Source organism: Myodes glareolus, chromosome 2 (assembly GCF_982192425.1).
Source record: "Myodes glareolus chromosome 2, mMyoGla1.1, whole genome shotgun sequence".
NCBI classification, from domain to species: domain Eukaryota; kingdom Metazoa; phylum Chordata; class Mammalia; order Rodentia; family Cricetidae; genus Myodes; species Myodes glareolus.
Genome location: NC_142027.1, coordinates 109,071,686 through 109,098,569, shown reverse-complemented (window position 1 = coordinate 109,098,569; position 26,884 = coordinate 109,071,686). Strand labels below are relative to the sequence as shown.

Genomic DNA, 26,884 nt, shown 5'->3' with positions numbered 1-26,884 from the left:
TGTGTGTGTGTGTGAGTGTGTGTGTGTGTGTGTGTGTGTGTGTAAGACTTGCAATGTAATTCAGTTTGAAACTTGCCCCTGCTTTCTTTTCAAGTAAAGGGGGGTTACAGGTATGCAGCACCACACTGAACTTGTGCAGGGCTGAGGAGCTAACCCGGGGCTTTCTGGATGCTAAGGAGGCTGTCTGCTAAGCTCTCCAACGATACCTACCATTGCAGTCCGGTGGGCTGTTTCATCTTTTCAGCCCGTCTCATCAATAGCAACTTCCTCCACTCTGCTCGTCTCTCCGCTCTTGCGGGGTTAATCCTCTCTGCATACTAATGCTTTGCCTCTTCCACTAGATGAGAAAAACTGAAGCCATCAAAGGCTTGACGTCGGCTGCTGATAGTGGCGCCGAGGGTTAGACTGAAGCCGTGTGTCGCAAAGATCGGGGGACCCGGGTGCAGAATGAGAGCTGCAAAAAGGGGGTGTCTGTGGATAAAAGAAGGGGAGCCTGAGACTGCATGGGGAAGGAGGAGGGGACTCCCAGCTCCAGTCGGTCAGCCTGGCTCCAGCCAAACCGGCTGTTTCCTGCCCTGGCTGACCCCCCACCCCGGAGCAGGACCCAGGCTGGGGAGTGAGGAAGGGCAGTGCGGGGGGAGTGCTACTTGCGGCAGGAAGATAAGTGCACGGGGACGAGAGGTCATCACGGGTCTCCCGTGTCCTTTGGGGGGGGGGTTAGGGTATTTGGCAGGCCCTCAGGTGCCCCAGACTCCTACCTCAGAGTTTCCAGACTCTGCACTAATTACCTTAAATTAAAGTCTCCTTCCCGCAGCCCTCTAGGGACCGACTTCGGTAGCACCTCTCCCATCCATCTATAGTGCACCCCCCCCCACACTACCCGTGCCCTTAAATTGATGGGGAGCACATCTTTCCTGGACCCTCCTCTCAAACTGATGAGGGGGGGTGTTGGCAAATGAGAGGAAGGGCCCTCCCAGTCATCCTGAGGGCCCCCAGAAGCCAGACAGGAAACAGCCTCAGGAAAGAGCCACAGCGGTCTCCACCCCAGCCCTGGAGGTCAAGGCTGCGGGCGGCGGGGGAGTGTCCCCCCCTCCAGAGAGAGAGAGAGAGAGAGAGAGAGAGAGAGAGAGAGAGAGAGAGAGAGAGGAGGTGTCATAGAGATCCCTTGGGATGCCTCACCCTCTCTGACACGCCTACCTTTTATTTACTTTTACTATACTTTGGTCCTCAAACCACTACTTCCACCCTCTCTGCTCTTTTCTCAGCGCTAAGCTGCGCGCACAGTGGGTCTCCAGCACTTAACCTGCACGCTCTGATTGTGTGAGCGCTCGCTCTGGAGGCCTCCGAGCAGGAATTGTTGTTGGGGGCGGGAGTGGGGGGGTGCGGCGGTGTCCGAAGGGCAGTCTTCCATCTCCAAAGACATAGATTTAACCCTGTCCTCCCAAATGCAATCCTCTGCTCCAACTAGATGGCAGGGCGCGCATCCAGATGTGGACTCTCAGGTCCCGCTGCAAGGTCAAAGCAGGCTTTGTGTGTGTGTGGGGTGCGCATTTACACACATCTGTGAGGCCTGCTGGGTTCAAGCCTATTCGGAAGGTTTCTAGGCTCCGACCCCCCAACACGCACAATCGGGTAGCACGCACGAGTCACCCAACACCCCTGGACAGTCCCTGAGTTACACTCATGCCGCCCCTCCCCCTCTTGCAAACTTTCTCCTAACTTCCCGACTGGCTCAGTTCGGGAGCGCCCCCCCTCATGAATTATTCAGCAACATAGAGCCAATCAGCTCCCCCCCTCCCCCCCACACACCATCGAAGCCTGGGCTCCGGGGTGTAGGGAGGTGGGGAGGGCGACGCTGACTCGGGATTGTCTCCGCCTTCCGTGCGCCCCTCCCTCCTAGGCCAGGCGCCTCCCGGCCCAGTCTCTGCCCAGCCCCGACCCAGCCTGTCTCCCTCCCTCCTGCTCGGTCCCCACTTTGGCTTCCACCCTCCTCTGCCGCGACCCGCGTACTCAGCCCGGCGACGCGCGAGCCACCAACCACTCCAGGGAGCGAGAGAGACCGCGAGCAATCGGCCCACCCCAGTCAGCCAGGGCGGGACCCCCGAAGCCCCGGAGGGACCCCTAACTCTCAGCCACGTCCCGATCTCCGCCCGCCCAGCGACGGCCACTGCCAGGACGTCCCCCCTCAAGACTGGCCTCCCCGCGCGCGCGCGCTGCGGCGGGGACGTGGGGGCCGCACCTGAGCACGGGTGCCCGGCGCGCCCGCATGGGCCATCGCTGAGAGGCCCCCGACGGAAAGTCCCAGCAGCAGAGTCGGGGTGCATCCGCCCAAGGGAGGGTCAGACCTGGGGGGGCCAGGGCCCCCCAAACTCGGATCGTATTCAGCCAAAGTGAGGCGGCGCCATGGAGCTCAGAGCGCTGCTGTGCTGGGCGTCCCTCGCCACCGCTTTAGAAGGTGAGATTACTTGGGGGTGCCCCTATTCTTGGGGTTCCCAAAGTTGTGCCTCGGAGTGCAGAAGTTGGTCTCTCCCTATTCCAACTCTTTCACCCTTAAACACTTCGGACCAATAGTGCTAGAACGGGAGGGGGCGGGGGAAGAGGCGGCCTGGCGGGGAGTGGGGTTTTTCTTTTGTTTGGGAAAGAGCTGGAGTCGAGAGCTGAGACCAGGGATCTTCCCCTACCCAGTCTTCTAAACTCTCTGTCCTGATGCCAAAGGCCCTTGGCAGCCTTCCTTTTCCTGCCCACCCTAATATTCAAAACTATCCCGAAAGTTTCTGTCCATCCTCCACCTCTGGCCAAACTCCGGGGAAAAGTCCCTGGAGGGGCACTTGCAGACTGGGCAGACCCCAGCTAGGCCATAAACGACCCCCACCCCCAAATCCCTAGCATTCACACCTGGATCCTACAACCCCACACCCTAGTCACGGTGGCCCCATTTGCAGCCCCACTCAAATGCCGAAGGCCAGCCAGGCGGCTGACCTCGTGCAGGGTCCCCCCCCCTTTTTTTTTGTTTTCCTGCAGTCTGTACTCCAACCTTTTGAATGCCATTTAGTCCTAAACTTTTCCCAAGCCCGTGGCTTTCTTCCAGCTGTGCAAGCCCGCAGAAACTGCCTATCGCTGGCTTGTGTCGCCCTAATTCACCCCAGCTGGCCACCTCCTAGTCGGCCTCAGATTTCTGGTGCTTTTTTTCCCCCTTCTATATTCCTCTCCAAATGCCTCTTGAAGATCTGTGGGCCTCTCACTTCTCATTCCCCCTTGGGGCTGCCCAGGACCTGTAACCCCCCCCTTCCCTGCTTCCCTAATCTTCTTTCAATGAATTTGGCTCCCCCACAACCTCCCTTGCTGCTTAGAATCAAAGGGGTGTATGAGGAGTGGGCTTCGGGAATGGGGAGGGGAGTTGCCGAAGGGAAGGATTCAGAGGCACTTGGGAGAATCCTGCTCCCTCTAGGCTAGGCAGTGCTGTTCTGGCTGATCAAAGTGTGAGAATGGGGAGGGGGTGAGGGAAGGCTTCGGGCCCCTGGAGAGGAGGAAGTCAAACGGGCAGAAAATCCGTGAAGTGTGTCGGGAGGGAAAGAAAGATGCCAACAGGAAATGCCCCTTCTCACGTGTGTTACCTGGGTGTTTCTCAAGCCCTCCCGCCACCTGTACCAAGGGTTTTGATTTTGCTGTCCTTTTCACTTTTAGTGACCCTGCTTGAACCAAATTCCCCCCCCCCCCCCACATTTTTACAAATGGAAACACTGGAGCTTTAGAAATGTTAAGTAGTTTATCCCAAGGCCACGTGCCCCCCCCCCCAGGTGTAGACTGTGAGGCCTTCCCGGGGGATCTGGAAAGGGAGCAGCTGAGGTGGGATGGAGGTGAGGGTGGGTAGGGAACCCAGAGGCTGTAGTGAGCTGGGGTGAAGTGATCTGAGATCGCGAAAGTGCGTCTGAACTCAGCTCAGCAGGCTGAAGAGCAAGCCTGTAGCACAGACAGTGTGTAAATTGGAGACAGGAAAACACTATCCAGGCTGGAACAATGGAGGGTGGAGTGTTAGGCCTCTATCCACCCCCTTCCCAGAACCCTGGCATCCTGTCCCCAATGTACTCTGCTGGCTCCTGCCACCCACTGAGGGCCCCTAGGCTTCGCCTCCAGCTGGTCGGGTTTCTGCCTGCCTCTGCACCCATGGACATCACTGGGAGCTTTGAGGCCATACCTCATCCACCCTATCTTCCCGTCACCCCTTTTCTCTTGCAGCCCCAAAGGGGAGGGCGGGACCTGGTCCCAGGTGTTCTGCTGGCTCCCCTGAGGGCCCACTCTCAATACCCAAATGTGGTTCCCAGACTTCTGCTCCCCCCCCCTCAGGTTGCCCTAACGCTTTAGGGAATTCCCCAACCCTCCCTTCCCTCTTTGTATTGCCAGAGGCTTCTGCACGTCTCCTAATCCCCTACTCAGTCAGCACCCTGTCCCCCCCCACCAGTGATCCCAGAGCCCTGTCAGGTGTGTTCATAACCCCCACTCCCCCTCACACCCCTAAAATCCCCTCCTTTCTTTTTCCTAACCAACTCCAGATGTGGTGAGGCCTCTGCAGGAGCCGGGGTGGTAACCCAAGAGTCCAGGCTTCCAGAACTTACTCCTCAGATGGTGGCAAATGGGGGAGGTGCTGTGCCTCAGACTAGGGCACCACCTTGAAGGAGAACTGGGGTGTCTGGTGTGAAAAGGGGGTGGGGCCTGGGAAGAGGACTAGAGTTGGGACGCAAGCCAATTTTGGCACGAAGGAGAGGGAATGAGGAGCCTGCAGGGAGCCATGGCCTGGGCCAACAGCCCTGTGCCCCAAGGGGCAAGGCCAGGCCGGGGATGTCCTATTTTTGTTTTTAAACAAGATTTCATGTCATTCATACCAGCTACAAATTCACTATGTAGTGGAGCCTGCTCTCGAACTCTTGGTCTTTCTGTCTCCACCTCCCAAATCCTGGGATTACAGAAATGTGCTACCATGCCCAGTGTTTCCTTTCTTTCTTCCTTCCTTCCTTCCTTCCTCCCCCCCCCCGTTTCTTCTTCTTTTTTTTTTTTTTTTTTTGGTTTTTTGTTTTTGTCTTTTGAGATGGGGTTTCTCTGTATACTGGGTTGGCCTCAAACTCACAGAGATCCATCTGCCTCTGCCTCTGCTGAGATTAAAGGCCTGGTTTACCGCCGCTCTTTCTGTGATGCTGGGGATGAAGCACACTAAACAAGCTGCTCTACCGCTGAGCACTGTGCCCCCAACCCCTCTGGGAAATGCTGAGGTCCAGCCCAAGAGCTACCTTCTTCAGACTTCCTGAGTGGTGGACTTTTAACTTCCAGCACGGGTTCTCCTCGTCCTGCTGGGCACAGCCTCCCGGGAATCCTAGGTCTCGGAATCCCTAGAGGCAGTCCAGTGCCTACCCGTGGCTGCTAATGAAGTTGGCACTGGGAGCAGGAGGCATGAATCTAAGGGCAGTGGGATTCTGGTGATCCATCAGGGAACGGTCCCTCCAGGCTTAACAACTGCTTTGGATCCTCAGTAAGTGTGTGTGCATAATCAGATAGACAGACACACACATGCACACACGCACAAATAAATGTGATTTTCTTTATGTGGGGAAGTGCAAAGAGAGAAGAGAGTTAAGAGTTTTCTTTTTTCTTTTTTTCTTTTTTCGAGACAGGGTTTCTCTGTAGCTTTGGAGCCTGTCCTGGAACTAACTCGTGTAGACCAGGCTGGCCTCGAATTCACAGAGATCCGCCTGCCTCTGCCTCCCGAGAGCTGGGATTAAAGGCGCGGGCCACTACCACCCAGCTAAGAGTTTTCTTGTGCCGTGACATTTGTGTGGCAGTCGGAGGACAACTTGTGAAAGTTGATTCTCTCCTTCCACCCTGTGGGTCCCCAAAATCAAACTCAGGTCTGCAGACTTGGTGGCCTTGGTGGCTAGCATCTTTATCTCCTTGGCCCAAGAAAATAAATTTGCCACCTCCCTGTATCCCCTGAGTCGACCTTGGAACTAGAAAGATAACCCACTCCATACCATTCCTGTTTGTTTCCAGCAAGCTGCTGGCCCCACCTCTCTCCCACACCTCCCCAAACGGCTGACTTTGTCTCTCTGTCTTAGAGACCCTGCTGAATACCAAACTGGAAACCGCCGACCTGAAGTGGGTGACGTACCCTCAGACAGAGGGCCAGGTAAGAGCTGGATCTCTGTTGATTCAGGAGGGAAACCGAGGCAGGAGGTTGTAAGGAAGCTCCCTAGATAGCCACCAACAACTCTAGTTAGAGTCCCTGTCTGACCGTCCCTTTCTCTGTGCAGTGGGAGGAGCTGAGCGGCCTGGATGAGGAACAGCACAGTGTCCGGACCTATGAAGTGTGCGACATGAAGCGGCCAGGGGGCCAGGCACACTGGCTGCGCACTGGCTGGGTCCCAAGGCGAGGTGCCGTCCATGTGTATGCCACGCTGCGCTTCACCATGATGGAGTGTCTGTCCCTGCCACGGGCCAGTCGCTCCTGCAAGGAGACATTCACCGTTTTCTACTACGAGAGCGAAGCTGATACTGCCACGGCCCACACGCCAGCCTGGATGGAGAACCCCTACATCAAGGTACGCCCGTGGGCTTCAACAGCATTTGGCAGGGTTGCTGGGGGCTAGAAGCAGCAGGTTTAAGTCTAGGGAGGAAAGAGGACAGGGGCACCACCTCGCCTGTGTGGGGAGGGCGTGGCCACACCCGCTGCTCACAACTCAGTATCAGGTCCTTCCGCAGCACCCGATCAGCACCCCTGCCTCTTGTTGTTGTCTTCTTTCTAGGCCCTCCACACAAACCCCTCCCGTCTTCGTTTTGTCTTTGAGACAAGGTCTCAGGTAGCCCAGGCTGGCTTCAAATTCGATAGGCAGCTGAGGCTGGCCTTGACTCCTGGTCCTCTCATCTTCACCTCCCGAGTGCTGGGGTTGTAGGTGTGTGCCATCATACTCGGCCCCTGGCTGACTTTTTAATGAGTTGGTCTGTTCTTTGTTGTCTTTTGAGACAGAGTCTCCCTATGTAGCTCTGGCTGCCTTGGAACTCTGTAGACCAGACTGACTTTAAAGGCGTTTGTTGCCACTATGCCTTTTTTTTTTTTTTAAAAAAAAAAAGATTTTTAAATTTTATTTTGTGTGCATGAGTGTTTTGTTCCAGTGTATATCTGTATATCATGTGTATCCTGGAACTGGAATTACTGATGGCTGTGAACTGCCATGTGGGTCCTGGGAATCGAACCCAAGTCCTCTGTAAGAACAACAGGTGCTCTTAACCACTGAGTCATCTGTCCAGTCTTGTCTTGTAAATTCCAGTTTCAAGCACCAGCCACACCTTGCCCCCCTAAAAGCTGAGGTATTGCTGTCCTGTCCTGACTGGCCTTGAAAAGGCCCAAAGTGATCCTCGGATTCAGCCCCTCCCATGTGCTCGCCCAGAACAGGGTTGCAAAGCCCAAGCTTTGAGGGTACAAGAAATCCCGGCATGCCTCCTACACTTGATCCTCCTGCCTCCACCTCCCAAGTGCTGGGATTGTAGGTGGATGGCACCATACTTGACAGGTTTCAAAATTTGTATATGTATGTATGTATGTGTGTATGTGTATGTATGTGTGTGTATGTATGTTTGTGTGTATATACGTATGTGGTTTTTGTTTATTTATTTATTGGGTGCCTGCCTGACTGTGCCCACAGAGGCCAGAAGAGGACATCATATCTCTTGGCACTAGAATTACAGATAGTTGGGCTGGAGAGATGGTTCAGTGGTTAAGAGCACTGACTGCTCTTCCAGAGGACCTGGGTTCAAGTCCTAGCACCCACATGGCAGTTCACAACTGTCTGTAACTCTGTAACTCCAAGATCTGATATCCTCACACAGGCATACATGTAGCAAAACACCAATGCAAATAAAATAAAAATAAATTATATTTAAAAAAAAAAAGAATTACAGATAGTTGTGATCTACTGTGTGGGTGTTAAGTTAAATCAAATTTGGGTCCTCTTCAAGAGCAGCAAGTATCCATGACTGCTGAGCCGGCTCTCTAGCCCCTGTTTGGTTTTTAAGACAAGTTCTCAAATATAGCTCAGGCTGGCCTCAAATTCTTTTATCTAGCCAAGGGTTGCCAGAAACTCCTGGTCCTCCTGCCCCAAGCGCCCCAGGACTGGCATTGCAGGTGTGTTAGAAATTGACCCCAGGGCCTCCTACATGCTAGGTAGCCCTCTACCAGCTGAGCTACAGCCGCCCCTGCAAGACGAAATTTTATAAATTCTCCGCCAGCATTAGCTGTTGATTTCCCATGAAATTGTCAGCATCTGGAGTGACCTATGCGTCCAGAGCCGATGTCTGTCCTTGCCCTAGCTCCTGCCCCACTGTCTTCTGCCTGTCACTTCTATGGCTCTTCCGTTCCTCCTTGGAGCTGAGGTCATGGTGCGCTAGGTACCATGAATATTCATAGGACAAATGAATGATGGGTTAATTGCAACAGGACAGAGTCGGAAGCAGCATAGCTCAGAGGACTGATGGACAGCTGAAGAGTGCATATTGGGCTGTGAAGTAGCTCACTTAGTAGAGTGCTTGCTTGACAGTCTAAAGCCCTGGGCTGCACCCGGAGCATCACATAAATAAGGAGTGACACCTGCCTGTCATCCTGGTGCTTGGGGGGTGGACGCACGCCTTTAATCCCAGCACTCAGGGAGGCAGAGGTAGGTGGATCTTTGTGAGTTCAAGGCCAGCCTGGTCTGCTGAGTGAGTTCTAGGACAGCCAGGGCCACAGGAGATACACAGAGAAACCTGTCTCTAAAAACGAGAGAGAGAGAGAGAGAGAGAGAGAGAGAGAGAGAGAAAGAAATGTATGTATGTATTACATATCATGGAAGAAAGGAAGAATGTTCTCGACCAGGAGCTGAGATCATTGAAGGGCTTTGTGAAGATAGTCTACCGGATCCAGGAATCGGGACTGTGGTGGTGAACCCGGTTTCTCTTGGCAGGTGGACACTGTGGCTGCCGAGCATCTGACCCGGAAGCGCCCTGGGGCTGAAGCAACGGGGAAAGTTAACATCAAGACGCTTCGCCTGGGTCCACTCAGCAAAGCGGGCTTCTACCTGGCTTTCCAGGACCAAGGAGCCTGTATGGCCCTGCTCTCCCTGCACCTCTTCTACAAGAAGTGCTCCCGACTGACCATGAACTTAACCTACTTCCCAGAGACCGTGCCTCGGGAGCTCGTGGTGCCCGTGGCCGGTAGCTGTGTGGCTAATGCTGTTCCTACCACCAGCCCCAGCCCCAGCCTCTACTGCCGGGAAGATGGCCAGTGGGCTGAGCAGCCCATCACCGGCTGCAGCTGCGCCGCCGGGTACGAGGCTGCCGAGGGCAACAAAGTATGCAGAGGTGAGAATGGGACCACCTACTAAGCTTTCCTGTCTCGCGTGGGGCTGTCATGCGGCTCATCCTGGTCTCGGTCTCTTTTTAAGCTTTGGGGCTTTTTTATTTTAAACTTCAGGTTTTATTATTAGTGTGGTAGGAAATAGTGTTTAGAATTTTGATAATTTCGTTGATTGATGGGTTGGTTGGGAGGTTGTAGGGATCAGAGGACAACTTGTGGGAGTCCATGCTCCTCTCATCCTCCATGGGGTCCCGGGAACCGTACCCATCATCGGGCTTGGCAGCAGGCACTCACATCCAGCCCTTAAGTTCCCCCATCATCAGGCTTGGCAGCAGACACCCGGATCCAGCCCTTAAATTCCCCATTCTGAGCATACCCTACTTCCTGGACACTCAGTTGCTGGAACTGGGAAAGAAGCTCAAGCAGTCAAGCCATGGTCCGAGCGGTCCGCTAACCCCGCCCACCCAGCCCGGCTCCTCTGCTTTCTGGACATCATCTTGGCCTGGGAGGTCCGACTATTGATGAGCAGCTAGAATACCTTTGTGGGCTGGGGAAAAGGACTTCTTTATGGTCTCCATTCTATTTGTTGGCAGTTTCCTCTCATTTATTGCGCATGCTAGGCAAGCTCTATGTCCTCAGCCTTTTAGTTGATTTTTGGCGGTGGTGATTTGGTTTTGGTTTTGTTGGAATGTATTTATTATTATTTTTTTAAATGTAGGTGCTGGTCAGTCAAACTCAGGCCCTCATATTCGCTTACTCATTTGTTTGTTTGGTTTTGTTTAGAGATTTGCCTATTCTGTGTGTGTTGTGTGTATTGGGGAGGGTGACTTATGCTGTGAAGGCACTTGTGTGGTCAAAGGTCAGAGGCCAACTTGCAGGCATTCAATCACGTCATGAGTGGCAAGCGCCTTCACCCCTTGAGCCAGCTCGCAGTCCCGTAAATGACTTTATTTTCACAAATGTCCAACTAAAATTAGCCAGTCATTGCGTTCGGAATGTTGGCAGCATCCCAGCCTTTGGATTGGGATCTGAGGTTTTACAGAGCATCCTAAAACCAGGAGTCTACAGAGTCGGATCTGGATGCTGCAACAAGCTGAAACATTGTCTCTGCTCACGCCTTCAGCAGTCCGCAGATCCTAAGGCCAGCCACTGCTTCTCCTGGTGTTTTGTTGTTTGTGGTTTTTATTTTTGTCCTGAGATAAGGTTTTCATTTATAGTGAAGGCTGCCTTCCAACTCTGTGGGTTCTCCTGCCTTAACCTTCTGAGGGTATCACCATGCCTAGCCTATACCTTGTTTTATTTTATTTTGTTTAATAATTTAAAAAGATTTGTATTTTAAATTATGTGTATACGTATAGTTATGCGTAGTTGAGGTATCAGATTACTCCTGGAGCAGGAGTTTCAGACTGCTGGGAATTGAACTCAGGTCCTCTTTCTAGTCCCTGGATTTCATTGTTGAGAAACAGGGTCTTCCTATGTAGCCCAGGCTGGCCTTGAACTTGAAGTCTTTCTCTTGCCTCTGGTTTCCAAGCACTCTAATTACAGGATGGGACAAAATGTCCAACTTTACCAGCTTGTATTTTGGTAAAGGAGAAAAATATATGGTGCCGTTCACATGCGCTTTCTTGATTCTTTACGTGGATTTTAGATCTCCTGCTTTCTGTATCAATCCTATGTATTGGGCAGTGTGCATTCAAAATTATCCTGACGGCTAAGAATTTGGTAGAGTTCTGACCTGGCAGGCACAGAGCCATGGCTTCCATCCCCTCCACCGAGTAAACTGGTTGTGTGGTGCACACTTGTCTGTAATCCCAGCATTTGGGAGGCAGAGACAGGTAGATCAGAGGTTCCAGGTCACCCTCAGCAATACATGGAGTTTGAGGTCAGGCTGGGATGTATAAGATGCTGTCTATAAGTTAATTAAAATCATGAGAGGGCTTCATCAGACTGCCAAGGTTAGGGTTGGAAAGGGTAAGGACTCTTATTCTAGGGGGAGTGGTCCCCCTTTTCCTCTTACTGGCTGGGTCCCTCATTCATTTCTTAGCTCTGTGTGCAGGTTTTTTTTTTGCTTTGGAGTAAAGCTTTTAAATATTTTCCAAACTTCATTTTATATGTATGTACGTTTTGCCTGTGTACTGTGTGTGCCTGATGCCTTCAGAGGTCCGGAGCAGGCACTGGATTCCCTGGAATCTTGGCTGTAAGGTACCATGTGGGTCCTGGGAACTGAACCCAGGTCCTTTGGAAGAGCAGCCAGTGTTCTTAACCACTGAGCCGTCTCTCTGGTCTTTAGGGTGTTGTTTTTGATAGACACATGTGTTCTCTCCTTCAGCCTGTGGCCAGGGCACCTTCAAGCCTCAAGTAGGAGAGGAGCCGTGCCAGCCATGCCCAGCCAACAGCCACTCTAATAACATCGGCTCCACTGTCTGCCCGTGCCGTAATGGGTATTATCGGGCTCGGTCGGACCCCCCGAGTTCACCTTGCACTAGTAAGTTTCCGCTGTCCTGGGGTGAAAGACATTGGTTCATTTCGGGGGAAGAGTGTGTGAACTCCTGGAGTGGGCTTCCGCCGTGGTCCCTGATCTGGTTTTCCATTCCTGTGATCAAACACCCCTATAAGACACACTTTAGGAGAGGAGGGAGTTTATTCAGCTGAATTCCAGATCCTAATCCATCAGTGTGGTTCCTCAGGGCAGGAACAGCCAGCCACTTATCCACAGTCGAGAACAGAGAGACAGGAAGGTGCCCGTGCTTGCTTATACTGACTGCTCAGATCGATTCCTCCACTCTTACGCAGTTCTGGGACCCCTGCCTAGGGAATGATTCCGCCCACAGTGGGCTGGGCCCTCCCGTAGCACATAACTTAACCAAGACACGTCCATAGGCCAACCCAATGCAGACAGTCCCTCATGGAGACTTTTTCCCAGGTGATTTTAGGTTGTGTCGAGTTGTCAAAGCTAACCCGTCACAGCCCCCATGCTTCCCAGCCTCAATCTCACCTTGAACATTTCAGATTAGTGCGACTGTCTGTCCTTTAAGGTGGTCCCCTCCTACCCTCTTCCTGATTTCTCTTTTTCCCATAGCCCCACCCTCTGCTCCAAGAAGTGTGGTTCCCCATTTGAATGGTTCCTCCCTGCACCTGGAATGGAGTGCCCCCCTTGAATCCGGAGGCCGAGAAGACCTCACTTACACTGTCCGCTGCCGAGAGTGCCGTGCTGGGGGCTCCTGCTTGCCCTGTGGGGGCGATCTGACCTTTGACCCTGGCCCTCAGGACCTGGTTGAGCCCTGGGTGATAGTCCGAGGGCTGCGTCCTGATGTCACCTATACTTTTGAGGTTGCTGCTCTGAATGGCGTGTCTACCTTAGCCACCGGACCAGGTCCGTTTGAGCCTGTCAATGTCACCACTGACCGTGAGGGTAAGAATGGGGACATATGGGAGAGATGTGGAGCATGCAGAAGGCCCTGGTTAAATAGATCTGCCTCAGCACATAAGCCAGCGTAGGAAGTGGAAGCAGGAAAATCAGAAGGTCAAGGTTGTCCTTAGCTAATCTGAGCGATCCACCAGCAGAAGATCACGACTTGAAGAAGTGATGTGTTCCTGTGGGAATGTTGTAATGAAACGTCTGTGTAGCCGCTGTGCTCTACTAAATCTGAAAAGGGAAAGGAAGGGTGACATACTTATAATCCCAGTATTCGAGAGACGGAGACAGGAAAGTCAGTGACTCAAGGCCCGTCTGAGCTACTTGAGACTGTCTCAAAGAGAGAGAAAGTATATCTTGATAAAAAGCGATCATGGCCAAGCCAGGAGATGGTGGTGTGGTGCGCACCTTTAATCCCAGCACTCCAGAAGCAGGTGGATCTCTGAATTCTAGGACAGTCTGGCTTAAAAGAGTGAGTACTAGGACAGCCAGGGCTACACAGTGAAACCCTGTCTTAGAAAACCAAACCAAACAAACAGCAGACAGACCATAGCTAAAAGAAAGCATTTAATTTGTGGTTCATAGCTCCAGAGGGATAGAGTCCATGGTCACCGTGGCAGGAAGCATGGCGGTAAGGCAGCCCTGGCACTGGAGAAGCAGCTGAGAGCTCATAAGCATGAGGCAGAGGAAGAGAATTGAACTAACTATAATTGGCTTGGGATTTTGAAATTTCAAAGCCCACCCCCAGTGGGCTTCTCCAACAGGGCCACACATTCTAATCCTTCTGAAGCACTTCCACCAGCTAGGTATCAAACGTTAAAATATATGAGCCTGTAGAGACCAGTCACATTCATATGACCACAGAGAGAGGAGCCAGGAATTCAGGGTGATGGGGTGAGAGATGTCAGAAGGCTGAGGGTAGAGGGGATCAAAAGGAATCTGTGTGTGTGTGTGTGTGTGTGTGTGTGTGTGTGTGTGTGTGTGTACGTGTATACACATGTGCACATATGCACCGGAGGCCTAAGGCTGACTTGGGTGAGTTCCTTGATCAGTCTCCACCGATTTGGCTGATCTAGCTAGCCAGCCTGCTGGGGTATCCCCCTGTCTCTGCCTCTGTGCTCTGAGATACAGGTAACTGAGATGCCTGTCCAGCATCTAACTGGGTGCTGGGGATCCAAACTCCTGGACTAGGCAATTTGCTTAGTGGGCCCCCTTCTCACCTTACCAGCTCCACAGTTGCTGTTCTTTTACCTTTTGGTTTGTTTACGAGACAAGATTTCTCTATGTAACAGTCCTGGCTCTTTTTGAAACTCTCTTTGTAAACCAGGCTGGCCTTGAACTCACAGAGATCCGCCTGCCTCTGCCTTCTGAGTGCTGGGATCAAAGGCAGGCGCCACCATTGCTGTGCTCGGAAATTTTTTAAAAGATTATTTATTTCTATGTTTGTGTGAGCCACATGTGACGAGGTACCCAAGGAGGCCAGAAGAGGGGATTGGGTCCCCCAGCTCTGCAGTTGCAGGCTGCTGTGGGCAACTGGATGTGGGGGCTGGGAACTGAACCTGGGCCCTCTGCAAGAGCAGTAAGAACTCTTAACCACTGAACCATCTCCAGCTCCTGAGATGAAGGATGAAGGAATTCCTATAAAAACTGAAAGAGGAAACTAGTTCTAGCTGGTGAATGTAGAATTAGGAAAACAAAGTAGAACCTGGAGCATGTGGTCTGACTCAGTGGTGGACCATGTGTCTAGAATGTGCGGGACCCTTGACTGCATCTCCCAGCATCCAGGCGGGGCGCGGGTAGGGGAAGAACTGGAGAAAGGAATTGCTAGACTTTGCAGTAGGGCATGCTGGGTTTCTTTCTTCTGCAGTGCCTCCGGCAGTGTCTGATATCCGGGTGACTCGGTCATCGCCCAGCAGCTTGATCCTGTCCTGGGCTGTCCCCAGAGCACCCAGTGGGGCTGTGCTGGACTACGAGGTCAAGTATCATGAGAAGGTGAGACCAGTCTCGGTCCCGGGTGGAGGGAGTAGTGGGTGTTGGTTCAGTTGGGATACCCGATTGGAAGACATCAATTTCAGGTTGACTGTTTATTAACTGTACAACTGTGCGACCAGTCCCTGGCCCTCTCTGGGCCTCAGTTATCCTCATCTGTAAAATAGTTATTATACTGCCAGGCACAGAGAACTGCTGCAAAAGGTTGTCAGAGTGGCTCAGCAATAGCATGCTCATCTAGACTCCACAGTGGGGAGTCGAGGGGCGTGGCTCAGTGGTAGAGCCCCTGCCTAGAATCCCCCAGTGAGGGGCTGGAGTGTAGCTCAGTGGTAGAGCCCCTGACTAGAATCCACCAGTGAGGGGCTGGGGTGTGGCTCAGTGGTATAAAGCTGCTAGAAGGATTAGTAATACCACACAACGGGATAAAGTGGGAAGGAACAAAATCAGCAGAGAAGGGTGATTATCTTATGACCCATTCCTTCCGCTTCCTGGACAGGGTGCAGAGGGCCCCAGCAGTGTACGTTTCCTGAAGACATCAGAAAACCGAGCTGAGCTCCTGGGGCTGAAGCGGGGAGCCAGCTACCTGGTCCAGGTACGCGCACGCTCCGAGGCCGGCTATGGCCCCTTCGGCCAAGAGCATCACAGTCAGACACAAACGGATGGTAAGTGTGGGGATTCGGGTGGGAACTGGGATTGTTGCCCCCACACCAGGCAGGTCTTGGCTCAGTGTCCCCAAAGTCATTTGCTTCAGTGATAAGGTTTGGTCAGCAAAGATGGCATAGGCCAGAGAGTAGAGAAACTAAATCCAACCCTTGACTGTGAAGTCTGCAGGGCTATTTGTTCTTAGCAGTAGGTTGACTCGTGAGCCCCAGTTCTTTCTTCCAAGAAGATGAGAAAAATTATCCACCCTTTTTCATAGAATTCTGAGGTAAAATAAGGCAGCTTGTGCTTTATGTTAGACCCATAATCTTTCAAGTTATTTATTTATTCTTTTATTTACCTATGAGACAGCTCACTCTGAAGCTCACTATGTACACCAGGCTGGCCTGAAACTCACATAGATCCCCTTGCCTCTGCCTCCCCAGTGCTGGGATTGAAGGTGTGCACCACCACCACCCAACTAACACCATACATGTTTAAGCAGCTCATTCCTTCCTATCTCCCTTCATGTTTTTTGAGATAGGTCTTGCTGGGTAGCCATGGAAATGTTCTAGAACTCGCAAGGCTCTGAAACTCAAGGTTTTAGCAGTTCTCCAGCTTCTGCCTTTCAAGTGCTGGGGATTACAGGCCGACCAGCATGCTTGGCCTGCACATATGTCTGTGCACTGTGTATCTGCAGTACACGTGAAGGCCAGAAGTGGGCGCTGGATCCCTGGGAACTGGAGTTACAGATATTTGAGCTCCCCCATGTGGATGCTGGGAAAGGAACCCAGGTCCTCTGGACGAGCCCCCTGGTGCTCGTTAGCTGCTGAACCTTCTCTCCAGGGCCTCGTTTCTTTCTTCTAGAGACAAGGGTCTCATTGTAAGGCACAGGCAGGGCTTTAACTTACCAATCTCCCTGCCTCAGCCTCTTAAATGATGGGGTCACAGGCGTGGACCATCACTTTTGTCTTAGCTTTCTTCGTGCTGATGGACTCCAAGACCTTTTTGTATGCTACGCCAGACTCTACCACTGAGCAATGTCCCCAGCCCTTATTTTTATTTTGCGATTGGGTTTTGCTCTGTTGCCCAGGCTGACCCAGAACTAGCTATTATAGCCCAAGCTGGTGTTGAAGTCTGTCCTCCTGCCTCAGCCTCCTGAATGGTACATGTGTTCTGCCTAATTTACTACCTGTTGAGCCTTACTCAAATGGGATTTTTTTTTTTATTATTCACTCATTTATTTATTTATTATTTTCTGAGACAGGGTTTCTCTATAGCTTTGGCTGCCCTGGAACTTACTCTGTAGACCAGGTTGGCCTCTGTATACACAGAGATTCACCTGCCTCTGCCTCCTGAGTGCTGGGATTAAAGGCACATGCCACTACTGCCTGGCTAAGAATTTTTTTCTTAGAGGACATCAGAACATAAAACAAAATCAATGCGTCCCTGGCCAGGGAGATGGCCTAGTCAGTAATGCGCCTGCTGTGAACACATGAGGACTTGAGTTCGGATCCCAGAACACACATACAATTGTGTGTGATGCCCTCCAAATGCATATGCAGCACGTGAATGAACAAACGCACGCGCGTGCACACACACACACCAGCAACAACCAAAATCCTCCCAACATCTCTGGCTACAACAAAGCTAGGGCACCTTCTCCGTTGTCCTCAATCTAAGCTCACTGCTCACTGGCTTGTTGTACTGGGCTGGGGCCTGCTCTCAGGAGACCTCAGACCTTTGCTTGAAGCTGGAGTGAGGGAATCAGGGACTCTGGGCTTTACCCGACCACTTCTCCTGCAGGGAGTGAGAGCTGGCGGGAGCAGCTGGCCCTGATTGCAGGAACTGCCGTTGTGGGCGTGGTCCTGGTCCTGGTGGTCATTGTCATCGCTGTCCTCTGTCTCAGGTAAAGGCGCTGGCCTATAAACTCCCTGTGGGTCGCTACCTTCCCACACACCCTAGAGCCGTGGTTCTCAGCCTCCCTAGTGCTGTGACCCTTTAATACAGTTCCTCATGTGGTGGTGACCCCAACCATGACATTCTTTTCTTTGCTACTTCATAACTGTAATTTTGTTACCATTATGAATGGTAATGTAAATGTCTGTGTTTTCTGATGGTTTTAGGCGACCCCCCCCCACTTCCCCACCGGCCAGTTGGAGTCTCATTCTCTGTGAGAATATATACAGAGATACAGAGCTCACTTTGCCCTTTCCTTCTTTCCTCCTGGCTATAGAAAACAGAGCAACGGGAGGGAGGCTGAGTACGCGGATAAACACGGGCAGTATCTCATCGGGCACGGTATGTGGGCCACAGCCGGGAAAGGAGCTGGGACCAAACAGGACATTACAGTCTAGAGGAATTGACCTCCTGGTTCATGGGATCCCATGTGACTCCTTAGGTACAAAGGTCTACATTGATCCCTTTACTTATGAAGACCCTAATGAGGCAGTGAGGGAATTTGCCAAAGAGATCGATGTCTCCTATGTCAAGATTGAAGAGGTGATTGGTGCAGGTAAGAGGAACAAGTTGGGGCGCTGGGGAGCTGGCTCAGTTGGTAGAGCGCCTGCCGTACACACGTGATAACCCGCGTTTGATCCCCAGGCCCATGTGAAATACCTAGGGACAGTAGCACATGCCTGTAAGCCCAGCTCGGGGTGGGAGAGGGGGATGGACGGGACAGGGTGGATGGATGGACAGGTGGATTACCAGTGCTCATTGACCAGCCAGCCTAGCCAAACTGATGAGCTCTGGGTTCAATGAGAGACCTCTCAAAAACTAAGGAGGATTGCTGGGTGTGGTGTCACATACCTTTAATCTCAGACCTTGGGAGGCCTCAGAGGTAGGCCACTCACCGGGTTAGAGGCCAGCCTGGTCTACCTAGCAAGTTTCAGACTGGCCAGGATGACAAGATGGCTCGGGGGATAAAGGTGACTGCAGCCAAGCGTGGTGGTGGCCAAGCGTGGTGGTGGCCAAGCGTGGTGGTGGCCAAGCGTGGTGGTGGCCAAGCGTGGTGGTGGCCAAGCGTGGTGGTGGCCAAGCGTGGTGGTGGCCAAGCGTGGTGGTGGCCAAGCGTGGTGGTGGCCAAGCGTGTATGACATCCAAGGAGGAGAGAACTAATTACTGAAATTGTCCTCTGACCTTCACACACTTGTACACACACACACACACACACACACACACACACACACACACACAACCATAAAATATAATTTAAAAAAGAAAGAAAAGATAGAGGTAGAAGAAAATACCAGATGTTGACTTACGGTCTCTATCAATCTCTGTCCTCCACATTCACATGCATACATACATGCACCCACAGGAACATGTGTGACCAAGCACACACACACACACACACATGCACACACACTCACATGCACACACACATGCACACACGAAGGCAGAAGCCTAGGCAACGGAAATGCAACAGATGGGTCAGGATAGGAGGAGAACTGACCCTCCGTGTTCTTGCTGAAGGTGAGTTTGGCGAGGTGTGCCGGGGTCGACTGAAGGCACCAGGGAAGAAGGAGAGCTGCGTGGCCATCAAGACCCTGAAGGGTGGCTACACAGAGCGGCAGAGGCGTGAGTTCCTGAGCGAGGCCTCCATCATGGGCCAGTTTGAGCATCCCAACATCATCCGCCTCGAGGGTGTGGTCACCAACAGCGTGCCAGTCATGATCCTCACTGAATTCATGGAGAACGGAGCCCTGGACTCCTTCCTCCGCGTGAGCCACCCTACCTACTTCCACAACCGCTATGCACTGTTTGGTGGGGAGGAGGGGACAGCGAGAGCTAGACTCTGAAAACAGGACAAAGCAGGATTCATGCCTGCAATCCTAGCACTGGAGAAACTGAGGCAGGAGGCTTGTGAGTTTAAGCCAGCCTGGGGATACAAAGCCAATTCTAGGCCAGCTGAGACTAAATCATATAGCATAACTCTATCTTCAAAAAAATAGTTAATAGTTTCAAACATGAAAAAAAATTAAACCAGCTCTTCAACAGTGATTCAGTTATTTGATTGATTTATTTTTATACATAACTGGAGATTCAGACCAAAGTCTCACATATGCTGTACATGTTCTCTATTGCTGAGCCATGCACTCAGCCTCTTATTGATGGATTCTAGGCAGGTGCTCTACCACTGATCCACACTCCAGTCCCTCACTGGGTGATTCTAGGCAGGGGCTCTACCACTGATCCACACTCCAGTCCCTCACTGGGGGATTCTAGGCAGGGGCTCTACCACTGATCCACACTCCAGTCCCTCACTGGGGGATTCTAGGCAGCCTTCTACTACCTGAACTGCATTCTGTTATTCATCATTCTGAGTTTCTGTCCACATTGGCTCCAAACATACTTGTCCACATCTCATGATTAACTCTTTCCCATCCTTTGCAATCTTCTCTCACATTCCTGTTCCCTAATCTGCGATAGGATGCCCCCAACATAGACTCCTGTGTTAATGTTGAGGGGTCAGACTGCCCTCTATGGATCTTATACAGCATCCATAGGAGCATGGGTCCTATTGATGGAACTCAAGTGGTGTGTAGCACAGGCTCCCCTGTGTGGTATAGTCACAGACATCTAATTTCTTTTTTTTTTTTTTAAATATTTATTTATTTTATCATGTATACAATATTCTGTCTGCATGTATGCCTGTAGTCCAGAAGAGGGCACCAGACCTCATTACAGATGGTTGTGAGCCACCATGTGGTTGCTGGGAATTGAACTCAGGACCTTCAGAAGAGCAGGCAATGCTCTTAACCGCTGAGCCATCTCTCCAGCCCCCAGACATCTAATTTCTAATTTATCAGGACATCAGAAAAAGAGTTGTTTACAGAAAATACAAAAAAAACAAGTTAAATAACTCTATTGGGAAGAATATATATATATATTATTTATGTATGTATATGTGTGTATATACGTGTGAGTGTGTGTGTGTGTGTGTGTGTGTGTGTATCCAGAAGGGGGAACTTTCAGAGGGACAAATGGACTAGGTCTTCATCATTTCAATATAGGACATAGTCACATAAAGGACTCTATGATTTAGGGAAATACACGGAAATAACCAGGAATGGCCTGTCATCCCTGCTACTTGGGAGAATAAGGCATAGGCATAGGATCATGAGGCCAAGACCAGCCTGGGCACACTGAAGAGAGTCCATCTCAAAACAATAAGGAAAAAAAGGGGGGGCTGACGTGTGGCTCAGTGGTAGAGCCCCTGCCTAGAATCCCCCAGTGAGGGGCTGGCATGTGGCTCAGTGGTAGAGCCCCTGCCTAGAATCCTCCAGTGAGGGCTGGGGTGTGACTCAGAGGTAGAGTGTGAGGCCTTAGGTTCAATTCTCAGCATTGAAAAACAAAAAGAATGCAGATTTTGGATGCAACCTCCTTTTTCCCCCTCCAGAGCTGCAGAGGACCCCTGCCTCCCAGGTGAACCCAGATGTAGTTGTATTATTCTAACTGGTGGAGCTGTGAGGGAAAGAGAACGTGGCCAGGGTGGACACTAGGCCTTATCTCCATCACTGTGCTCCTCCCTTTCCCGCTCTTCTCTTGCACTCACGCACGGTTGGTCCAAGACATTTTTCTCGCTGATGAGCAGCTCAGACTGCACTTGTAACTGGCTCAACTCTGCCTGTAAGGTTTACTGACTTCATTAGAATAAAAGCATTCACTGAAACCATTAGTGGTAGCTTTGACTTGTAATACCAGCACTTAGGAAGCTGAAGCAGGAGACGGGCCACAAGTTTGGACTGACTTGGGCTATCATACTGAGACTCTGTCTCAAAAAAAAAAAATGAAAAGCAGTAAACAAATTTGCTGATTAGAAGTAGAGCATTGTGGTGTGTGTCTGTAAGCTGAGGCAGGAGAAAGGATGGTTCTAGGTCAGGCTGGGCTACATAGTAAATTCCAGAATAACCAGCTGGAGACATAGGGTGATCCTGTCTAAGAGAAAACAGATACGGGTGTAGGAGGTGAGTTTTAAAAGCATTTCTTTATAATTTGGGAGTGGCTGATCAGACATGTATAAAACAAAACAAAAACCAGGAGGCACGGTGGTGCATACCTGTAATCCCAGAGTTTGGGAGATTGATATAGGACTACTGTGAATTCCGGTCCATCCAGGGCTAAAAGGAAGGCTTTGTCTCCAAAAAGGTAGTATAAGAAACTGTGTTCGGTGTTAGAATATCCAGGAGAATTTAGTAAGTAGGACTGCCTGAGAGAACTGAGCTGCCTTCGAGGTGGGCTGTGATGGGTATTTGAGTGACAGCCACAGTGGATGGAGTGGCGAGGAGGGTAAATTGTAGGTGATTTATCTTAAACAAGCCTTTCTCCCTTTCTCTTCTTCAGCTGAATGACGGGCAGTTCACGGTCATCCAGCTGGTGGGTATGCTAAGGGGGATCGCCTCAGGCATGCGGTACCTGGCTGAGATGAGCTATGTCCATCGAGATCTGGCCGCTCGTAACATCCTGGTCAACAGCAACCTAGTCTGCAAGGTCTCCGACTTTGGCCTCTCCAGATTCTTGGAGGAAAACTCTTCTGACCCCACCTACACAAGCTCCCTGGTGAGCCTGGGTCCAGGGGTCCCAGCTAAACATTCTAGCCCCACCCCCCGGGGGAGTGGTTGGAGAAACAGCAAGTATTAGCAGCGTTGGGCCTGGGAGAGAATGCAGGTGCAGACAGTAGGGAAATTAGCTTCCGACGTGTAGGAAGAAAACAGGTGTGGAGAAAGGAGATTGGAGGCCTGGAAAGAGATGAGACTGACAGTAAGGAGGCTGAGGAAGGAAAGTCGTGTGATGGAAGCCAGCCTGGGATACCTAGGTGTCTGGATCCTATCTCAGAAAGAGAAAAGATGTGGTGGTGTGTGCCTGTCATCCCAGCCTGGGGAGGTGGGAGCTGGAGACTTGCTAGGGCCACGTGAGGCTCTGTTTCTAGAAATCATCTTGGGATGCGGGGCCAGGAGTCAGGAAGTGTCTTAGTCTTTTCCTATGGCTCTAATAAAATACACGGACAAAGATACCCTTAGACAGGGTTATTTGGAACTCAGTTCAAGGGACAGCCCAAGTGTGGTGACAAAGCCAAGGCAGGCAGGAACTGGAAGTGGCTGGTTACACTGCACCCGCAGTCAAGACACAGAGAACAAGAAAGGAATGCCTGTGCTTAGCTCCCTTTGTCCTGTTGATTCAGTCCAGGAAATGGCTCTACCTGCTTTTAGGCTGGGTCCTCCCACCTTGTTTAACCCCATTAAGATAATTTCTCTCAGGCACTGCCTCAGGCTCATCTCCGAAGCTTCTAGATTCCCTCAAAGCAGGCAACGCTGTGCATCACGGGAAGATACTCCTGAGTCCTGCTGGTGCCTGGGTTCACCTTTCCTCCTCCGTTCACAGGGAGGAAAGATTCCCATCCGGTGGACCGCCCCTGAGGCCATTGCCTTCCGCAAGTTCACCTCTGCCAGTGATGCCTGGAGCTATGGGATCGTCATGTGGGAGGTCATGTCTTTTGGGGAACGGCCCTACTGGGACATGAGCAACCAGGACGTGAGTGTTCCATGATCATACCGAGATTCTCACCTGGGATACAGGTGGGGGATAGAGTTCCCAGACTCTTCCCCACCAATGTTGGGGATAGTGGGGGTGACACAAAGAGGAAGTGATATTTACATCCAAGAGCTGGCTGCAGGAACTGCCTGCCATTGTAGGGACAAGGACTCGAGTTCAGATCCCTAGCACCCACATAAAAGCCAAATTCATAGGTGCTCATCCATGACCCCATTGTATGCGGGTGTTGAAGACAGGCAGATCAGGGGGACTTATTGGCCCACCAGCATAGATTTGGAGAGACAGTGTCTTAGGGAAGATGGCTCAGCGGGTAATGTGCTTGTAATGCAAGCATGAGGATCAGAACTCAGATCCCCAGCACTCTCATCGTCAGGTAGGTGTGAGAGCCTGCCTGGAATTCCAGCACTTGGGAGGTGATCGGGAGATCCTGATCAAGCTGGACTGGGATAATTAGCTCTGGTTCACAGGAGAGATCCTGACTCTATATATAAGGTGGAGTGTGACTGAGGAAGACAGCTGATGTTCTCCTCTGGTTATTACATGCAGCATACACACACATGCACACACACATGCATGCAGAAAAAGGAAAGTAGAGAGATGGAAGATGATCAGTGGGCAAAGGCACCTGCCGCCAAGCCTACTGGCTTGGGTTTAGCCCCTAGAACCAATACAGGAGGAAAGAACTGATTCCTTGGGCTGGAGAGATGGCTCAGCGGTTAAGAACCCAGTCTGATCTTCCAGAACTCCCAGCAACCATATGGTGGCTCACAACAATCTGTAATGAGATCTGATGCCCTCTTCTGGCATGCAAGCAGACATGCAGACAGAACAGAACATTGTATACATAATAAATAAAATCTTAAAAAAAAATAAAGAACTGATTCCTTCAAATTGTCCTCTGACCTCTACATTTGTGCTGAGTGCGCACGCACACACACGCGCGCGCGCACGCACACACACACACACACACACCCTGCTTCCTCAACAAAGTAGATAGATAAGAGCAATAAAGAATAAAATAAGCTGGAGAGCCGTGGCCCCCATATTATTGGCCTCCATATGCACGTATACACGTGAACACACAAGAGTTGGACTTGGATGTAGCATTGCTAGATTTGGGGGTGGATGGTGAGCGGGTTGGGGGGTTACACTCTGGACTGAAGCCCGGGAGCTACCGGTGGGGGTTGGTGCTTTGCCAGCCACAGCCAACTTCCACCCACTTAGGACTCATCAATCTGTTGTTGCGTGGCTGTGGTTCCCAGCCCAACATCACCCAGGTCTTTCGACAAACGATTCTCTGAAATCTTCACCTAGACCTTCTCCTTATCACCACAGGTGATCAATGCCATTGAACAGGACTACCGGCTGCCCCCTCCCCCAGACTGCCCCACCTCCCTCCACCAGCTCATGTTGGACTGTTGGCAGAAGGACCGGAATGCCCGACCCCGTTTCCCCCAGGTGGTCAGCGCTCTGGACAAGATGATCCGGAATCCTGCTAGCCTCAAAATTGTGGCCAGGGAGAATGGAGGGTGAGGATCCCAGAGAACAGCCCCCCCCCCCACCTCTGACTGCTACCACCCAAGAGCCCTTCTAAGTGGCCCTGGGGTATCCATCGTTTGATGACATTTGGACTAGTCTGTGTTGGTCTTCCCAAAGCCCTCTGGTATGGTAATTGTCCAACTTAGCATATCTTTCCATCTTTATCCTCCCCACCCCCAGGGCCTCACATCCACTCCTGGACCAACGGCAGCCTCACTACTCTGCCTTTGGCTCTGTGGGTGAGTGGCTTCGAGCCATCAAGATGGGAAGATACGAGGAAAGTTTTGCAGCAGCTGGGTTCGGCTCCTTTGAGGTGGTCAGCCAGATCTCTGCAGAGTAAGTGCTGGGCGCAGCACTCAGATGGTGCCTGGGGACACTGGGTCCAGGAGGCTGAAGCAGACCCTCAGGTTCAACAGGGGCCTCTGGGTCCAGCCTCAGGGACCAAGTGTTAGATTGGTGGTCCAGCACCATGCCCAGGGCTACACACCAAACAAATCATGACTGAGGTTGAGACTCCAGATTCTCCCAGATAGCAAAGCCCTGCTGGTGTTCATTCTGGGGCCTTCTCAGCCCTGAGCCATCTCTCTTCCCATTCCCAGCCTGTATCTATCTTTGTGCTTCTATCTACATTCCAAACCAGGCTCTCACATTAATGTGTCAACCCTGGTTCTCTTTTCCCACCCATAAAAGGAGAAGACGGGACTGAGATCTGGAAATCCCTTCCCAGCTTTGATCTTAAATGGTTTTATGATTCTATCAACTCCCAAATAACTGTTCTCTTGCCTGTCTGTACTTGGAATGCCTCCTTTCTCCCGTCTCTGATTCTCTCCCAAGGCCTTCGCTTACTCCAGCTTTGGATGGCGGGAGGGGGGGGGGGGCGGGGGGGGCGGAGGCATAGACTTATGTAGGCAGGAGGTGGTGGCATACTGGTATAGCACTGTTCTCCCAGCTCCTTGGGAGGCTGAGGCAGGAGGATTTTTCATTTGAGGCTATTATGGCCTACATATCAATACCTTATCCTCAATTTACCAAATAAAATAATATGTAAAATTAAAAAAAAAAAAACTTTCAGAAGATGCCCAGGCCAGGTCCCCATCTCTCCTTAACATCTTCCTTGAGCCAAAGCCCCCGCCACCCTTGATGCCCTAGTTCTTTTTCTGTTGGCCCCTTTCCTTATTTCTTTCTCTTCTAAAGCAGTTTCTGAAGCCTCTTTCCCCTAACTTCTCTGAGGCTTTTCTCTTTCTGTCCTCTTTGGCATCTGTGAAGTAGAGGCTTGGTGCCTAAATTCTGCCTAGCAGCTCCTGACATCACCACCCTATGGGCTTCCTGATTGGCTGGTCCCTAAACTCAGCCGGCCTTCTGTTTTTCTACAGGGACCTTCTCCGTATTGGAGTCACTCTAGCGGGACACCAGAAGAAAATCTTGGCCAGTGTGCAGCATATGAAGTCCCAAGCTAAGCCAGGAGCCCCTGGTGGCACAGGAGGACCAGCCCAGCAGTTCTGACCTCCAAGGCCTCACCACGCCAGAGACATGGCCTCCCCTTCTTTCCGGGGCAGAGCTGCATGGGGACTCATAGAGATACCCCTCTCCCCCCCATCACAGCCTCCTATTGGATTGCACTTTGAACTGAGGGGGTTGGGAGTTGGTAATCTTTGAGACCCAGGATTTGGGGAGCTGTGCCATATGGGATGGTAAGAATTATCTGTGCCCTCCAGGCGGGGAACCCCAAACTCAGAGTGAGTCTTTCCCTCAAGCCTGGGCAAAGAAAAAATCCCTAATCTTCCATCTTCCCAGAGGGCTCACTCCCCAAGTGCCTTCCACTTCAGTGGGCAAGTTCCTGCAGACCAAAGAGAAAGGGTGACCAGCCTGCCAACTTGGGAGTGGAGAATGTCCCAGGAGGCAGGAAGGGGCTGTCAAGACCCAGTGATGTAATCATTGGATTTTGATGTCCCAACTTGCTGCTGTCACCACCAAAGGCAATCATTTTCCCCTTGTGAATGCCCCTCCCATCATCTGCCTTCATATTGAAGGTTCTGGATTTTTACTGTTTTTATTTTGTTATTTCTCCTCCTTTTTCTCCCCTTTGTCCAGATTTTGTGTGTTGACGGGTACCTGTTTCCACCCTCCTGTTGGGAACAAGGACCCATTGATATGTTCTAGAACAGTGCCTTGAAAATGCCACAGCCCCAGACAGGTCCTTTCCCCTTCCCTCCCCCCAGCACCCTCAAGCTGTGTCCATGAGTGGAGGGGAGGGAGGGAGGTGGTGAAGGGGACTGTTCAACAGAGGCAGACGGCTGCGGTGCTTGGAAGGGGGTTCTTAAATTATATTTAAAAAGAAAATTTTTGTATAAATAAAAGAAAATGGGATATGT

At 51.5% G+C, this 26,884-nt stretch overlaps 1 protein-coding gene across 1 annotated transcript; it reads left to right on the top strand.

The window, feature by feature from the left end:
- The first annotated feature begins 1,911 nt into the window (after positions 1 to 1,911).
- Positions 1,912 to 26,884, top strand: Ephb4 (EPH receptor B4). Its single transcript, XM_087903497.1, has 17 exons — positions 1,912 to 2,455; positions 6,105 to 6,175; positions 6,300 to 6,587; positions 8,982 to 9,378; positions 11,703 to 11,858; positions 12,453 to 12,785; positions 14,656 to 14,780; positions 15,274 to 15,439; positions 17,223 to 17,325; positions 17,653 to 17,717; positions 17,818 to 17,931; positions 18,894 to 19,141; positions 21,765 to 21,980; positions 22,803 to 22,952; positions 24,309 to 24,502; positions 24,693 to 24,848; positions 25,886 to 26,884. Exons 1-17 carry the CDS (start codon positions 2,404 to 2,406, stop codon positions 26,013 to 26,015), a joined length of 2,964 nt encoding a protein of 987 aa, XP_087759623.1. The 5' UTR covers positions 1,912 to 2,403; the 3' UTR covers positions 26,016 to 26,884.

What these genes read in the sequence shown, in the direction of transcription:
- Ephb4 (XM_087903497.1), top strand. Translation starts at nt 2,404, where the DNA reads ATGGAGCTCAGAGCGCTGCTGTGCTGGGCGTCCCTCGCCACCGCTTTA. An exon ending in AGGTCAAGTATCATGAGAAG is followed by an intron (nt 14,781 to 15,273) that starts GTGAGACCAGTC and finishes CTTCCTGGACAG; the next exon opens with GGTGCAGAGGGCCCCAGCAG. An exon ending in GCAGTATCTCATCGGGCACG is followed by an intron (nt 17,718 to 17,817) that starts GTATGTGGGCCA and finishes GTGACTCCTTAG; the next exon opens with GTACAAAGGTCTACATTGAT.